This window comes from Cardiocondyla obscurior, linkage group LG01 (assembly GCF_019399895.1).
Source record: "Cardiocondyla obscurior isolate alpha-2009 linkage group LG01, Cobs3.1, whole genome shotgun sequence".
Classification (NCBI taxonomy): domain Eukaryota; kingdom Metazoa; phylum Arthropoda; class Insecta; order Hymenoptera; family Formicidae; genus Cardiocondyla; species Cardiocondyla obscurior.
The window spans coordinates 11,801,115-11,819,336 of record NC_091864.1 but is presented as its reverse complement, the minus strand read 5'-3'; the positions used below and the strand labels follow the sequence as shown (position 1 = coordinate 11,819,336).

At 36.3% G+C, this 18,222-nt stretch overlaps 2 protein-coding genes across 6 annotated transcripts; one reads left to right on the top strand and one right to left on the bottom strand.

Annotated features, from left to right (window-relative positions):
- Positions 1 to 225: 225 nt before the first annotated feature.
- Positions 226 to 17,485, bottom strand: Crzr (corazonin receptor). 5 transcript variants are annotated; one of them, XM_070664055.1, is made up of 6 exons: positions 16,303 to 17,485; positions 7,392 to 8,364; positions 1,982 to 2,165; positions 1,540 to 1,733; positions 1,323 to 1,444; positions 226 to 1,111 (listed from the first exon to the last, which is right to left on the bottom strand). In XM_070664055.1, exons 2-6 carry the CDS (start codon positions 8,001 to 8,003, stop codon positions 982 to 984), a joined length of 1,242 nt encoding a protein of 413 aa, XP_070520156.1. In that variant the 5' UTR covers positions 8,004 to 8,364; positions 16,303 to 17,485; the 3' UTR covers positions 226 to 981. The 5 variants fall into 5 exon arrangements, with proteins under 5 accessions (XP_070520156.1, XP_070520167.1, XP_070520176.1 ...); XM_070664066.1 differs by lacking the exon at positions 16,303 to 17,485 and adding an exon at positions 8,734 to 9,781; XM_070664075.1 differs by lacking the exon at positions 16,303 to 17,485 and adding an exon at positions 8,734 to 9,781 and having other exon boundaries at positions 7,392 to 8,111.
- On the top strand, positions 3,314 to 5,052 carry LOC139108225 (uncharacterized). The gene is made up of 2 exons (XM_070666314.1): positions 3,314 to 3,454; positions 4,368 to 5,052. Exons 1-2 carry the CDS (start codon positions 3,314 to 3,316, stop codon positions 4,857 to 4,859), a joined length of 633 nt encoding a protein of 210 aa, XP_070522415.1. The 3' UTR covers positions 4,860 to 5,052.
- Positions 17,486 to 18,222: the final 737 nt, after the last annotated feature.

Genomic DNA, 18,222 nt, shown 5'->3' with positions numbered 1-18,222 from the left:
CGAAAGTAAAGAAACGAAACATCTGTTAATCAAGTATCAAAATTAAAAGTTATATCTAGAAAAAAGAAAAAAAAATATTGAGTGTAAATTTCTAACATATTTTATAAATAAAGATAATTTTATATAGTTATATAAAAGATAAAATAAGACTCTATAAAAGAATATTACGTAAAAAGTATTTTACTTTAAAATAAAATATATTTCTTTTATTATGTGCTATTCATATATATTGTAATTTAGGTTTTATTTTATAAAATTGGTTCTACAAAGAAACATTTTTGCACACAGTATTATATTGACATATTTTTATATTTAGTTGTTCTTTTTTTCTTCTTCCTCTTTTTTTTTAATTTGCAACAGATTTATAAAGTTTTTAAAGTAATATATCCAATAGAATTACTCTGCACGCGAAATATTCATGTTTTTTGTACTTTACAAATTAAACTTTTCAATTGCAGACTATAAAAGTAGTAAAACAGTCATTTTGTGGTATAACAATTTAAAAACTTTTATTTATAAATTATTGCTAAATAATATTTGTTAAATTATTATTTTAAAGTGTAACTTTTATTGCAAATGCAATAATATCTTTGTGCCCGAATTATATACCTAAATCAACAGATGTGCACGCAAATATTCTTAACATTTTTAATTAACAAAAAATAAATATATAAAATTTTTACGGCTTATTAATATTTTTTTTTTCTCTAGATTGAAATAAACAAACTAACTTATTTTATATTTTCCTGTTTTTAAATAAATAAGAAGATAACTGTCGCTTATAAAAATTCTTAACTAAGAATGACGTTTGATACGATGGATGTAGGAAGGTTTCACTTTTCTTTTTTTTGTATTTTTCACATTTTGTCTAATACTTCACCTTTCTAAATTATGCTATACTATTTCTCGTTATGCAACGTGTACCGTATGTCACTTTTACCGCAAGATATAATCTAATTTAATTAAAAAAAAAAAAAACTATTACATTTGATGTTGCTGCTGCGTAACCGCAATCACTTTGCGGCCACTATCTTGATAAGAGAGGAGTGGCGTTTTCGTTTCGCGTCTCCTCATGAGACTTCGTTGAGTCATCGAGGTGTCAGATCTGCAACTTACGATAACATTACGATTAGAGTGTTTTGCATAAAATATCAAGAACATTTTTTTTTTTAATTAGAAACAATTATATTCTTTTCATTACAAATCCGATGTTAAGACACGTGTGCGCTTGTCATGACACGCGAGCTGCATCGGAATGAAACCCGAAAAAGATTTCGCGAGATATTGAACGCACATCGATCGGTCTCGTAAATTTTATTCACCTGTGATAAGAGCTCTGTCGTTGTTTCTGCGGCCAAAGATGAAACGCGCCATATATCAAGGGATTTACCAAGCTGTTGCTCATGCCGAAGAAAAATATTCCATTCTGCAGCTCCTCGCTGAGCTGAAAGACATTTACTCGTTACCATTATGGATTTTTTTTGTGTGAATCTAATATATTTGTTATTCGGATACAAAACAGAAAAAAAAGACACTAACATGATCATCTGAATTGATAAATAAAAGGATTATCATCATAGTGTAATACGGGGTCCACCAAATTAGAAACGCTGCCACGATGACGACGCTGATGCGTAGCGACTTCGTTTTCGCACGGTTTATCAGTCTTCTCCTATTTAAGTCGCTGTCTCTAAATGTCTTCATCGGATCGGTTTTGATACTTCTCTGACTTCCTAGAAAAATTTTGTTAAACACATATAGCTAGACATACAACGTTACAATAAATCTTATCTATAAAAGTATCATGGATATTTTTACAAGTGCATCGTTGATTTTCAACATCGCGCCTTTTTATAATTTATTATAACTATACATATATCTCTGAAAAGATCATCGATCAAAAATAGAGAATGTTTAATTCAACATAAAAAAAAAGAAAAAAAAAACTAATATAAAAGATAAGAAAAGCAGAAGTACTTACGGGAAATAGTAATCACCGTGGACACGTATGTGGTGATTAAAATTGCTAATGGCAGGAGGAACATGAAGAATAGGCTGAAACTAGCGTATAGCTGTTCCTGCCAGGGCTCGGTGTAAAAACCATGTGTCACGCATTGCGTAAATGCTTCGATGAATGGTCCTTGCGCAACATGAAATATCGCGATCTATAAAAAGAAATCGGTATATTAATATACGGGCATCAATATTAGCGAAGGAAGCATGCGAATAAAACAATGATTGAGTATAATATTGATTAGGCGTCGCTTGTGCATTCAAGAAGAAGTATCGTAGTATTCACGGATTCCGGAAAGTTCAAAAATTCGCGTGAAAGTTCAGGTAAATTAATTAGTTGATACGTAACCTACGTCAATAGAGGATTAAAATAAATCGTATATATTTTTTAAGCAAAACACGAGCAGTTTAATCATTTCATATTTAAAAATAATATTTTTATTAATTTATTATGAATATTTACTAAATATTATTAATATTACTATTTAAATTTACTTTACACATTTGATATGCACATTATCATTTAAATAAAATAAAAATGTATATTATTTCTATCTTTTTTCTTTCTTTTTTTTCTTTATAAATTATTTTTCATCCGAAATTGGTTAAAAGTGGGTAAGGGATAAAAGGAACAAAGCTAATATCACTTTAGACATTCATTTGTAAACGTCCTCTCTTATCGATTCGGCCTCTTGACCAAAAACCGGTTCAACGGATCAGCTGACTTTCAAATTCGTCGTGTTTCTTTCGATAAAGCCAGGATATTGAGGTAGAAGATGAAAACGAAGGTTACCGCTGTCGTGAAAAGAATCTCGTGGAACAGGAGAGACGCATTAATTAAATGGCCCGTTTGTCTCTCGGCATAAGATATATGTTTGCCATTAATCTCTGGACTGCGTCTCTTTCTTCTATCGTGACAATATTGTTCCTTGACTGAACGATAGCTCGCGATTTTCGTTCTTTACGAACCGAACGCGTTGGGTGACTTTAATGAGAATACACCGAGTGATATCAAAGTCCTACCATCGACCGTTCGGTCGAAGCACCCCCGACGTCTCATTAAATCTTGAGCTTATTTAGAATCGGTCTTTTTTTCGCGAAAGAAAAATAACTCTTCGATAAACTTCCAACGTTTATTTCTGTATCCGGTGCAGAATGTATTAACGGTTATTTTGTAGATCGTAAAATACATATCGACGTATTAATATTAAATTAGTTAAGAATAATTTAATAGATGAGATAAAAAAAAAAATAATAATCAGCTTTGATTAATTTCGTTAATTTAGAGCTCGCGATCGTCATGGTGCGCCGATCGAATCTCCTTAATTTAGTGATCTCCGCGATCAAGAATCTTCGCAAGTTCAAAGGATGTACGTCGCAAGAAATTCTTCAGTACATTTCATTGGTTTATAATATTTCGCCTACCGTAGCACGACATCAGGTTTGCATTAATTAATTCTTTGTTTTTTTCATTATCCTCGACGTAATCGTTAATTAAAAATGTGGTATAATTTTTTAAATCTGCATACGGGGTGAGAATAAATGTAAAAACAAAACTGCATTTACATACGTACATATGTAATATTTAAGTGTGTGTTTGAAAAAAATTCTTAACTATGTCACACAGTTTATGTTACAACATCGAAAACGAGATAACGCATTTTTTTTTTTTTTTCTATTTTTTCTAGTATTATTAAAATGAATAAGTTTTTTCCTTGCATGTTATTATTCCTTGTGACGTCGATTGACAAGTTAATTTTTGAAATTTTTGCCGCGACTCTTGTTCTTGCATCATTTGTTTAAAAATTGTACAATAATTTAAAGTATTTAAACTAACCGTGTCAATATGAGTGAGTTTCCGATAAAAAGTTCTATTTTGTTGATAATTTAATTCTATAGTGATTTATTAGACCGTACTAATTAAAAAGAAAATTTATTGCGTGCACTTTTTTTTTTAATCTAGTTTGTCACCCGTGATTACTTTATCGCGACTTAGGTGCGCGACACATCAGCAATCATTCATGATTATCTTATAATTTATGAACTTGTTCCAAGTTATTATTTAACTTTGTATTTATGATTTTTAATTCCACATATGCGTAAGTGCAACAAAACAGGCTATTTTTAAAAATCAAATTGTTGATAAAAACATCGTTTGTCACATGTGTTTTTTTTCTTATTCTTCATTTAATTATTTTTATTAATTTTTCGACATAACCAAAGTTTCTGATTTAACACATAAATATGAAATTTATTTAAAATTAACTCTCAATAAGCAATTAAATTTTTATTAAATTATAGAAGGTGCGAAAACGTATTCATAAAGATCTTTCGGGATCCTATAATATTACTAGGTGCGGAGTGTTTTAGAGCGCGGAGTCACTTATGGTATCCTGAGAGAAACCGGTGGCAAATATAATTTGTTGACCGTCGACGAAGTCGCGCGGCAGGAGGTAGCCGCTCAGGAGATCGGCATGTTGGATTCGTACCGCCGTAGAAGGGTTCATCGATCGAGGGGTGGCGAAGCGTGGCGTAACAGAGATTCTGACCGTGGTCGAAGGGGCGTCCGCAGGTGCAGGAGAGACGACCGGCGAAGGTCACGAGGGTGCGGGTCAAGGTTCTGTGGGAAGAGCGGAAGGAGCGGCGGAGGATTTGGTAAACGTGTTCGTGACGAGACGACCGGGCCTACGATCGAACCTACTACGGACGTTGACAAATTGACTGACAAGTCGACTGGATCAAACCGAGCCACGACAGGCGACAGTGTGATTGGTGGTATCGAGCGAGGCAATCACTCAAGTATGCCTCCCGAACAATGGGATCGCGGCATACCATTATCGTGTTAATACCGGAGATGTTTCAATGCGTATATCTTGTCCCGTGGGGGGTCCCTTGGAAATTTACAACATGATTTAAATCTTTTAAACAATCCGAATTGTTTTCGGAAGTAAATTTCGCTTCGATTCCGCTTGAACCTCTTCTATATATTCTAGTCTAGTACATTTGAATACATACATATATAAAATTGGACACGTACATTAAAAAAAAAAAAAACAAAAAAAAAAGAACGGAATTTTATTTGCAGACAAATATTATTTGTGCAAGTATCTATATTTTTTACTGCTGTATGTTTTTGCTGTTGAATAAAATGTATCAAAATAACAGGAAACCTTTAAAAAAAAAATTATTTTATGATTTAATTTATTTTATATAAAACCCCCCTGCACGGTATTAATTGTCAGTTTGAAGAATGTTATTAAAGTTTATATTTGATATTCAACTACTAAGCATTCCTGCGAATGCTATGTCATGTAATTTCCAATAATCGTTAATAGGGAATTAATTCCTTCTGTGTTTTTACAGTAACAATTTCGCGATATAAAATATTTTTTTCTAGATTAATTCTTATATCGACTCGTTTTTATATCGAGGCTATCACATGAAAGATATTTATTAAGCGATATAAAAAATGTATATTAGATTTTTACTGTCATTAATTGCAAGTGATCGTTAAGTAGGAAACGCATTCTTTCTGTGTATAGGAACTTCCAGAAAGAATGATTAATATCTCGAGTAGCAGAAGCTGAAAAGTTTCCATGAACACATGCCGCGGAGTTACAAACTGCTGAGTAAAGACGAAATTGAAATAAGTTTAAAATATACGAAACCTTTTCTCCCCCAATAGCAGACATTTCGCGAGATATTAATTCTTTTCTCTAGAGTGATATTGTATGTACGTACGTATCTGGAAAGACGCATAAGGTTATCGCATATTACACCGTTTTGCATGCTAATGACACATGTGACGCAAGGTGTATAAATTGTATAATGCCCGCTGTATTTTCCATTTTTTTTTCTCCCGCAATAAGGGATGTACGTTAAAAGTTGTTTTCTTACTTAATATAATTAATGCGCACTTTGCACTCTCTTCCCGGAAACTTGATGTAAATCGGAATATCTCTGATTTGTTATTTCTCGCCTTGGAAAATCCTTCCTGTTATTTCGGCCCGTTGGGAAACTTATAATGAACATTTGCATACATTACCCGGCATTTTACACGCAGCGCAGTTTGTAGCGTCTAACGCAATTAGAATTAAGAAAATTTTCAACGGAGACTTAAAAATTTATTTTTCCGATTAAAATAAGCCTACGCCTATTATAATAATCGATCGTAATATTGCGTTGATATTAATAGGTGTCTGACATTGCAATCATTAACGATAAAAAAAAAGAAGTAAAGCAACCATATTCTGCTACCTTTTTTTTTTTGTTTTGTTTGCATAATTACATCGCAATTGATATCAATATAGAAAATATAGAGGATGTTTGCTCAACAAGTCTTCACGCGGCATCGTTAAATCAATCATTTTTCTTACTTGTAAATAATCAATGATATAAACTTAACATAAAATTACACTAATTTAACTTTTTAACGAAGAAAAAATAACAAATGTATAACTTTTGACATTAAAAAAAAAAATGTTTGCATAAATTATTAAAAAATTTTTATATTTCGTTAAAAATATTCTTTCTTCAAAAAAAATTTTTTTTTCTAAAAACAGTGTTAAATAATACGTATATAATTCTTTGTTCTTTGAATCATAAATTAATGGAAAAAGTTGTTTGTTAGTCAAGTTTATGTGCGATCTCTGGTTCTAAAATCTTTAACGAGTCTGCAATCACGTATTAAATTAATTATTGCAGATTAAACTATTACGTTGGTTTAAAAGTTTAACTAAATAAAATTAAATAATATAGCCTGCTAAACTTTTCGATTAATATCTAATAAAAATAATATATGAAGCTGTTATATTTCTACACAAAACTGGTTTAGTAATAAGCATTTTTCTAGCGATCAATTGCCTTGACGACACAGCATTTATAACCGCTATTTAATATTCAAGTGAGAATCCATTTGCCCGAGTCGGTGATATAATTTTCTGTTTTAAATTATCGTCGGGTAAAAAGCTGATCTTCAAGAAAATCAATGTATATGACATATTAATGATTGATTACGTCTCTTTGCGTTTTTATAGCGTACTTAAAAATGCCAGATTAATAATGCAATAATTGGGAAATTACAATATAAATTGTTTCTTGACTTTATACGTAGAATTTAAGATAATAAAGTATAAAATGCATAATATACATAATATAATTTCATGAATTAGAAGCAGAATTATGAAATGCGTGTTTTCCGCAAAAATCACGTTCTTGGAACACATCTTTGCGACGGTCGCGTTGTTAGATTTATGCAAGAAAAGATGATTAAAATAATATCAAATGTCAAATACTTATTGAATTACTAAGAACACAAAAAGAAGAATCAATGTGCAATATTTTGTGTGGAATCGAAGAAGAAAAAAAAAATGTTTTACCTGAGGAGTGGCGAGGACGAGTGACAGCAGCCAAGCGAGAAGAACGAACCGCGAGCACTTTTGAGACGTGTTGAGGCCTTTCATAGGATATCGCACCGCGACGAATCGATCAACGCCGATCAGCACGAGTACGAAAGTACTGAGGTACAGACTGAACATTTGTAGGAACTTGAAAATCTTGCACGCGACATTGCCCCACAGCCACGCGACGTTATAGCTCCAGATCGCTTCGCCGCCGAGGCAGAATACAGTCACCAGCAGATCAGCCACCGATAGATGCAGGATCAGGGTGTAAATCGCCGAGCAGCCACGGTGCCTTCGACGATTCTTCGTGATTGAGTATATCGTCGCCAAGTTGCCAATTAGACTTAGAACTGATATCACCGCGAGGACGATGACTTTGAGAAACACCGCCCTGGTCAACGTGGGCGCGTGTTCCAAGCACGTGACGTTCTTGCTGTCCCACAGATATCCGGTCGAGCGCTCAGCGAGAACATCGTGGTTGATGAAATCGGTGAGGTTCTCGCAGGGGACCGGGAAGACAAGAGACAGACCGGTGACGAGGTTCGACGAGTTGCTGGTGCTGATCGTCGATGGCATCGTTCTCGGCATCGGCGTCGGCCGCACCTCGTTTTCCTAGGCGATGCTTCCGGTTCATCGGAGATACGATGTCGACGGTCGAACACGTGTCTCCGTTCTCGAGCGGAATCGCACGATCATCTTAAGAGGTAAGAGGTAAGATGCGTTCCGTGGGGGCATTCAAAGTGGGAAGGATGATCTCAGGGTTTCTCGATTCTTGTATTTCTTTTTTTTTTGTTGTTTTTAGATTCTCCGTTCATCCAATTCTGATTTTCATGCAATTCATTTCTTTATATGTATTTATCGTTTAAGTGACGTGAGTCAATTTCTGTTTCGCGTGAATGATGTCGATCTAATGGAGACTCAATTAACTCGAGTAATTCGAGGTAAATGCCTGGAGACAGAAAAATATGGCAAACAGCAGATGCCGCACCAATTCCAACGTTTTATTATAAAAGAAGATAAATTTTGTGCTTGAATTGTTGTGAAAGAATTGGAAAAAAAAAAACTTGGAAACTTCTTTACTAATAAATAATAAATTTGTAGAAAAAAATTATGTGAATTATTTAAACTGGAAAATTAAATTACTTAAAGTATCATATAGTTTCATTAGAAATAAATTTGTTTCGATTTTATTATCTTGTCAACAGTCAAGTAATTTATAGTAATTTGATCGATCTTAGATTATGCATGAGATTTTTTTTTATAATGCGTGAACTGGTTTTAATAGAAGAAAAACCAGACCTTGAGTATTCTTACGTACCTGTCATATCGTTGTTCACGAGAAACCTAAATCTAAACGATACATCAATTAGTTGACCACAATACCTTTTTTTTACCGATATTACTATAATTTTCAGAAAAATTTCACGGGAAAATTACATGCGTATATATTTGCTTATCTCTGCTCTAGATATTTTTATTTAAAGGTGCGCCGGAAGAATTTATTCTTAAGAGATACATATATAGAGCAATTAAAGATGTAATTTTTAAACTAATGACGTAGTTTTACTTTAGCGTAGTGGAACGTTTTAAAAAATTATCATCGTGTGCGTTTCTTCAGTAAACAATTTTCAGCACATAAATGAGATACAATTTTACCGATCAAACCGAATTTAATTGTTCCCTACTCGTATCTTTTAAATTTTTTTGACAAATGTATTTAAAAATAATCTCGCGGTATCGTTTACTTTTTTCTAATCTTTATCTAAAAATAAATTGCCTTCTAAAAAAGAAAGAAAAGAATAAGCTTCTTCGCTTTTGTAGTGATAAATCGTCTTCACAAGATTATTTAAATCGCCCATACATAATAAATGTTCTTGAAAGTGACTTTTTCCCATTTCACCTTTTCTTCGTTTCAATTATTTAGCACTTTTGAAAATTTAAGACAAACATTTTATTAATATGAACTTGGCACGCTAAGTGAGAGAGATGGCTCGCGTGTTTTGCAAAAATAGAGAAACGCGTCGGCGGTTTTGCTCCGACGGAGTTTCCGCGAAATTACACGTTTTACTTTACGCGCACGCAAACGCAGCAACAACTCATTCACGCTGTGTACGCTCGACTGATCGATGGAAAATTAGTGCGACGCGATATTACTTCTTATTTTGCCGCGACAATCTTTTACCGTCACCTTGATCTCTTCATCCGCGTTGTACTCGTTTCGTTGAACGTACGACTACGCTGATTATGATAAATTGGAAACTCACTAACGACTGCATTCTTGTACATTACGCAATTTTACGTGTTAACTTATCGATTTAAACAAGGACACTTGTAAACAATTAACTACGATTTTTACGTATAATGCAAATTTAATATGTATTCTAAAGATGTATTACTACACACAGACACATTTTTTGTGCCAATTCTTTTTATTGCAAAAGTTTTAAAAGAAAAAAAAATGTATATATTTAAAAAGAAAGAATGTTAAGACATTTATCTTTATAAAAATCTATTTTTTATCACTATCTCTTGTGAGAGTATGGTTAAAAAAAAATTTAATTTCTCACTTAAAATAATTTTGATTTAAACGCACGGAAAATTAGCTACTGTCACATTAATCTTGTTTTTTTTTTCATTTATTTCACCGGGGTTTTTTTTTTTTTTTTTTACTTTATCCAAGTTATTTAAAGACATTACTCTAATAATAGAGTAACTAGAACGTCGGATGAAATTTCGTCGAGCTTTTTCCATTTCTGGCGAAAATGGAATGCACAATCAGTGTAATCGTACGGAATGCAATAGTGGATATCCAGTTAATAGCAAATACACTCAGCGGGAAAGATACTCGTCGTCGTAATTGTGGTGAATAATCCAAAACAATTTAATTTACATAAACAGTCGATTTCTGTGTATATTAGTTCCAATCTGTAATACTTACAGCGAAACTCTGAATTACGTTTATTTTTCTTTTCGTACTTATATTCTAGATTTAATTACTGTCTTATTAAAATTTATTTTAAAGCTACGAAAATTACATTTCACCAATAACAAATTCGACGCGTATCCTTATAATTATATAAAATACTCAAAAAGTCTTTTAATAATTTTAATTAGCAAAATATTTAGTTTCAAGTCATTTATTTGCTATGTGGTAAAGTGAAACGAATACAACAACGCGTCGGGTGATAAACACACACGTATTAGCCCGATGACATTTCCTAAACTCCGTAAATCCAGACATCGAACATAAATTTGCATTCTCTTGTTTATTAATATAATTAATTATACTTTGAACCACCTTGAATCTCGAAATCTGTCAACGTCAACTTATGAAATATATTGCTTTCTTTATAACGTGACTTTTTCATAAATATTAACATACGTAATTTAATACTTCAGTGTTATACGAGTCCTTGTTCTTTTTTGTCTATAATTCTTTGTACGAACGTGTGTTTGATTATAGTATACGAAGTTAAGTTTTCTTTTAAATAAAACAAAAACGTTGCTTAAAAAAAAAATATATATATATATGTTAATATATGCCGCAGGGAGATGTTAACAACTTGGAACAAGTTATAATTTTTTTTTTATGTTTCATGTAAAGTTTGTTATTAAAAATTTTTTTAAATCTTTCCTGAGAAAAATGACCAAATGATCATTATAGCGTAAACAAGTCGCGATAAGTAAAACTAAATTTAATTAATTGCAAAATACAAAATGTATAAATAGAGGTGTTTGAAAAATAATATCAAAGTGATACCTGTCACGCTGCGACTCTGTGTATTGTTTTATAATAATTGTAATTGTATTCGTTTAAGTTAATTCCACATTTCCAACAAGAGAGTTATTTAATTAATTTTATATTTTATTAATCATAAAATATAATTTTAATTCTATTATATGTATATTAATTTTGTTTGATGTATTTTGTGTATGACAATCAAACAACACCATCAACCCGGTAATTGAATATGATGCGAGTAATAAATAGAAGATTTAATTTAATTTTAATGAAATTTAATTATGTTCCGTACACGTCCGTGTACTTTATATTACTGCAAAGGCGCAATAATAATCGTTTTACGTGGTTATTTTGTATTTATGTTCTCGAGCATATGTAGAAGTACGTGTAGTGGCGCGACTTTTTGGACTTGCTTCGAAGCTTTTTCTCTCCATCCGTTACCGCAATACATAAAACTTGGGAGGACGTGAACCGAATCCCGCAGTGACGTTATTATTCGCCGACGTCATTATGCAGCGTCTGGTGCCTCCCTCAAGGATACCGATAGTGATACCGATAGTGATCGAGAAGGAGCGATAAATCAGGATTTCCGCAAAGCTTTTCGACCCTGCGACCGACCCCGCCGTGTATGTGATACTCCACGAGCTCTCTCATTCGCGGTGCCATTCGATCTCTCGTGTTTCCTCGCGAAGCACCTCAAAATAAAAGCGCGCTCTTAATTCGGATCAACAGCGGCATTCGAATAGTAAAAGAGAGATACAGTTTATAGAGGACAATAAATGTAAAATGTCAGGATTTAATTAAAAGTCGTTACCGACGTATTCGAGTTCTGTGCACCGGCTTTAATAGCTCTCGGCCCGAGAGATAAGATTTTTTCGCGTTTTCTTTTTTATAGTATTTCTTCTAAGGGTTTACTGGTGAATCACCGCGCCATTTCTACGCGGGGCTGGAGTAACGCTGCATCTGCCTTCCGCCTCGTATTTCGATCTCGCCGGGTACAGCGGTCGACGGCAACGCGTCGCAGAGCCTCGGAGTGCTTTTATTTTACGTAACGGATTTTCCGATAAAGTATCGCTTCGACGTTCACCATTCGGCTCCGTGTAAAATGTTATCCAGCTAGTAAATGTGCCCCTCGGGACGTGTCCCCGCTCTTTCTTGCGTATCTATGTGCGATATATATGCGGAATATGCATACATATCCCTATCGTCAGGTATTAAGGAACTGTCTGTAAGATTTCGAAATCGTATATTTTAAAAGTGATCCCGGTTCGCTGCTACGCAGCGGATGATTACGGACACATTATTCGCACGAATATAAATTATCGTTTCGCGTCCCGTTGAGTTTATTTTTATTTGGATTATGATAGTCGGCAGGAACAGGACAAAACTCTTCCCTGCAAAGTCACCAAGTTCCGCTGGAAGTTCCGCTTTTCTTTCTAATTTCTTCGCGGCGTGATTTAACTTTCCTTTATCGCAGTCGGAATTGCTACAAATTTAGCTTGAATAAATTACGTCGTGTTACAGTGTGTCCTAAAGTACACAGACCGGTAAATTTTATTCCGTTTATCGCAGGGGCCGGACTTACAAGTTTGGAATGTAAATTTGAATTTTCCAAAGGGAGGAGGAGGTCACCGATGGGTGCTATATCGCGACAATTTTCGAATTTAAACAAGTAGTAAAAGTGGTCTCGCGCGGGGCGCCGACCCCGCCGAGCAATCTGTGTGCTTTACTAATTTCTGGTACAATGAGGAAAGTACTTGGCAGTTGAAATAAGCGGTTTGGCCGTCCCACTTAATCCAGCTTTCGGAAGCGATTTGAGAGAGTAATTGAATTCATTTCCTTTTGCGGATGATAACTCGTTTTGCGCAAAGTATTTTCGCCCCCCCCCTCCTCCCGCCCCCGATTTTACGGCGTTACTCGAAATGGAAGTTGACCCGGTTCACGTGCTTCGGCTTAGTAGCCGGTCTGGCGGTACACCACTGACGAACCAGAAGGGAAGTTTTGCGATCCGCGAAGGTCTGCCGCGATCCCCGAAACGATTTCCGACCTCGACCTCGCCCCGATCCAATCTAACTTGAATTCGAGATCAGATGCGTTCCTCTGCAGATCCTCACGTTGGCCAATCATGGGAGAGGTAAATCGTAAATCGGTCCACTTTGATATTAAAGTTCGTAGGTGAGCACAACGGTGATATTCACGGGGTACACACGTGTACACGCTTGCCACCGGAAATTGTTTCGCCTGATACCAGGCGACGCCGCGCTTCATGGTGACTTGTTTCGTAGACAAACGTTGACGTTGATACGCAGGGAATCGGATATTTAAATTGCATTCCACTTTGAACCACGGAGACGCTTTCGGCCGAGATTTATGATTAAAAGTTTAAATTGTTTCCTCGACTCGTAATGATACACGTCGCGAATGCTGCAGATTTTACAAGCTTTATTTTCACGGACGTAAAATTAACTCTCCAGATTTCTCTCCCCCTCAGCTGCCTCTGTATGTTTTAGTAGACGGCAAATATCAAGTATCGAGTAATAAATATTATATTAAACGTTTTTTAAATCAAGGAACGAATTTGTCAAGTCGTCGGCGAACACTTTGACAGAAAATTACCAATAAAAAAAAAATATATATATAAGTGATTTAGTTTCCCGGTATGCGAAACGAATCATGAATCGATGACAGGCTGTTAGCGTCAAGTGCGTTTTTCGTATCGGCTTTTAGCATATCGGCTCCATAATTCAACGACGTGCGACAATAGCTCGAATCGCGAGACCGTAATCGGAATAACCGAGTCGGTCGGCGGAGTAATGTAATACTCCGCGGTAAATAACGATCGTGAAGCGACGCCGGGCGTGATATTTACGATCTGCCAGAAATTACGAAATATCGCTCGCAATTAATAAGCACAGCAACAAACCGCGCAATCGGATGTGGGTAAAAGTGCTCGGCTCTCACCGGCGGGGGCTCCGCACGTTGCGTAAATAGTAATAATTTTAATTTATATGTATACGGGGGACACCGAGATAGAAAGATTAAAGTCGGCGTTTCATTGGAAATCTTTTTTTTTCTCTCTTTTTTTTTTTATTTCTCGGCCGCCGGTATCGCCAGCTCCGGAGCAGCTCGTACCCTTGTTTTCTCGCAAGTTTATACACCACGCGCTGCGGAGTGAGATCTATAATATTACCATACGTTTCGAAGCAGCTTGCGCCAAGGAGTTTGATCTCGGGCCCATATTCCTTCCAGACGCTAAAAGCACATTTCATCCCTTCTCTGCCCCCTGCGTCTCTCTTCTTTTTAACTCTTCCGGTCGCGGTATCACTGTTTATCGAGCTCGCGGGAGCGCGCGCGGTTGTGAAATATAGCGGCGAATATCAGCGGGCTCTTTTTCATCCGCCGCTGACTCGCACGCGCGTGTAAATCCCTTCTAACGACGTGACACTTTAATTGGAAACCAAATTAATAATGTCGCCCGTGTGCAACCACGCGTAATGCCTATACTACGCGCCGCAACTGATAAACGAGCGATATTGCAAGTGCAATCGGTACGTCGATATGAGATTCGCGTCTCGAAAAGTTCGTTTTTAAACGAAATTGGATAAAAATATTTAGAATTATTAATGTAACTTTTCTTTTTTTAATCGCGATAAGTAGGTTAAACGTGTCTGCTCCTAGTACTTTATTAAACAGCGATTCGATCAATGTAAAAAAAAGAAAAAAAGAAAAAAAAAAGTGGTATTTGAATTTATACTGCGAGGTTACTTTCGTTATTGTCGTAAAAACGCAGTAAAGACTTCGAGTGTTGTTCGTGCCACGGGTATAAAACAGTGCCTCCTTGTTACCAAATCGTATATTTTACGACAGGTGGCGATATACAAAATTCATTTCGGGTTATCGAAAGTAACAACGGGACAACATCCCGCATCATTTGCGGCGGCAGTTTATTGCGGGAAAGCTACTTTGTAAGTCGTGGCTGGGGTCTTTCGAAGCGATAGCTGGCTACGCCGTGAGAGTCTTAGGACGTAAGTGATACAAATGACAAAATCCATGAGAGCAAGTATATAATTAAGCCAGAGATATACCTTAAATGGCTTCTTTCTAAAAACTGCCCTCGTAGAAATAAATTTAATTACGACGAAATAACATTTTCGGAGAAATGGGGATTTCTCGTATATCCGGTCTTGATTAACGATGCCTACTTGATCACCCCCAGTGGAGCACTCGCCGTTTGTATTACTTACTTCGTAATTTTGTCAAAATTATTAATGCTTCTCGATTAACGTAATATATTTGACGAGCAAATAGTGGTCTGTGTTTTAAGTAAAAAAAAAAAAAAAAAAAAAAAAAATATATAACGTCCTATCCTGATATTGCTTTAATGAATGATCATATCAATTCTTGAACGCTTTAAATGCTTCGGATGTATAACGGAACACTTGCATTCTGTCGTTGACGATACGTGATAAATGAACGCAAACAAATGTTGTTTTATACGCGTCGTGTACCTTTTCGTATGTGGGCAAAGTAACAGTATCTACTATCTCCGGTATGATTAATGAATCGTGTATGTACGTACATGCCAAATTATTAAAAAAAAGAAAAATATATATATACATATAAATAATGTTATTTGTAAAAAATAAAAAAAACCAAAAATTGAACTTGTAAATCTGATAAAAGATAAATTAATTTATGGCATTAATACGGTTAGGCACATTAGATACGTTATTAAAATAAGTGTCACCGTTGAATTTAATGGCCAAAGGGAGTTCTACGCTTTTATTATAATGACATTTTTTCTTTAACGAGGACATAGCGTATATTGCCCGATTTTAATTATTATGCGGTTATAACCGAAATGAGGCTCCATTTCGTGAAGCCGACGGCCAAATTCACTTTGCGGTTTCATCAACTCTAATAATTTTATTATTTTTTTTTTTTCTGTTACTAATCTCAAATAGTAAATTTTTTATGTAAATAAATTAATATTCTCGAAGATTTAAATATGTACCTAATATTTAAAAAATAAATATATAAGAAAAAACTTTTTTTTTTTATGACTAAAGATTACAGAGCGCGGCTTCGCGCGCGTTATTTAATTCGGACATTAATTAATTGTATTAATTTCTTTAGGATAATTACAATTGAGTGATCTGCGGTCGACGGCGTTTGACATCCATCCATCCTTCCTTCCTTCTGTAGAAGTATTCTGGATTATCTCAACGTGTTGTAACGCTTGAAATCACTTGACACTATATTACATTGTTCTGTTTTTTTTTTTTTTTATAATCACTATCACTCGAGAGACGAACGACCGAAAGAATGACAGAGATTATCGCGGCGATTTTTTACGATTAATATTAGGAAGCGCGACGAACGATCAATTGTAAAAATTTGTACTCTTGATATTCGGAGCGTTGGTTCCTTCCACCGGGTCTTTGCTCGAGTCGTCCTCGATCTCGACACACGAACTGCTCGAGCAATCGCGCGTAATTACTGCGCGCATTAATAAAACCGTCCCCCAGGGGGAGAATTTTCTTGTTTGACACAGCGCGGCGATTCGGGTCGCGGGAAGAGCAGAGGTCGAGAAGCGGAGATGCGGGGTACGGATTGACGGAAGATCGCGGCCGAGACTTCTGCGTTAGAGGATTTCACCCGGTCTCGAAGGGGCCGCGGAACGATGCCCGCGTCGTGCGCATGAAGGCGACGTAACTACGTATGGTGATGGCGAGGCACGTTGTCCGAGACAATAGCCCGATCAGGCGGGAAGCGGTCGCGAGGGGACGAGAAACGCTATGATGTAAAGCGAGGTCACTTTTGATCCTTCGGTCAATTCACCCGACGGAATGAACGATACCGAAAGCTTGCACGAAGCGGCAAATGAGACGCGTACGTTATCTTTCTCGAGTTTCTCAAAAATCACTCGCCCGCAACGAGATGAGAACCTCGGCCGCGACGAGGAAGACGGGCGAGGTGCGGATCTCCATCCGCTTCGACAGTGACAGTTGCCGGAACCTGTCGAGGAAAATTTTAATGGAAGCCGGTGGTCGGAAATACCCGAATAACACGCGACGCAGTTCACGTCGGACGCCCCGTGCGCTGCACCCGCTATGTAACTTTGTCGTTCCGGAACACTTTTTCCGACACACGAAACTGAGAACAGAATAATGATTGGAATATCAAAGTACAAAAAATGATCGTTCGGCATCGAGTTGACGACGTCGACACATATTCGCATGCGAGGCTTTTATCCGCGGTCGAAAATACGCGTAGTTGCGGAGCGATTAGAAACACGTCCTCGCGCCCGAGTCACCGCAACTAGACTGAAGTAACCGTTGAAGATTTCGGCCCTTCGATGAAAAGAGAGGACCGCGTAAGTGAGACAGTCGATAGAGCAGATCGTCAATTGACCGTTGTCCTTCTCGCTCTCGGAGCTCTCGCAAGCGTCGAGCTCGACGCCGAGTTGGTCTGTTTACATTTTTTTCCTACGCGCTCGTCGAGCTCGACGCCGAGTTGGTCTGTTTACATTTTTTTCCTACGCGCTCGTCGAGCTCGAAGGCGTCCTCTCCCCCAAACAACCAAATGTTTTTTATCGCGATTCCGAGAATAACCGTCGCCTTCGAGCTCCCAAATCGTCGTCGTTATAAAACTTCTGTTCGAGCGAGCCTAAAAAATAATCTAATACACGCGTAACACCAATTTTTCTTTTCTTTTATTAATTATTTTTTCTAAATTATATTTTTAATAATTATAGGAATAACAGAGAATTGCAGACTTAATTAGAAGTAAGCTCGCATCTATTATTCGCTAAACCATTATCATTCGTTATCAGTGGGTAATTTGGAATTATCGATTATAGCTTACGTACGGATATACGTGAGACGTAACCGTTGCCTGATGGGATTACGTGTTGACGAGGTATCGATGACGTTTCGTGACAACCCTTTCCGGAAGCACCAGGCGTGATATCATCTGCAAGACGTATCCGCACGCAGTGTCAGTTGCTATTAATCGGAGCCCACTGACCGCGAGTCCGAGACGTACCGTGAGACGACGTTGCTT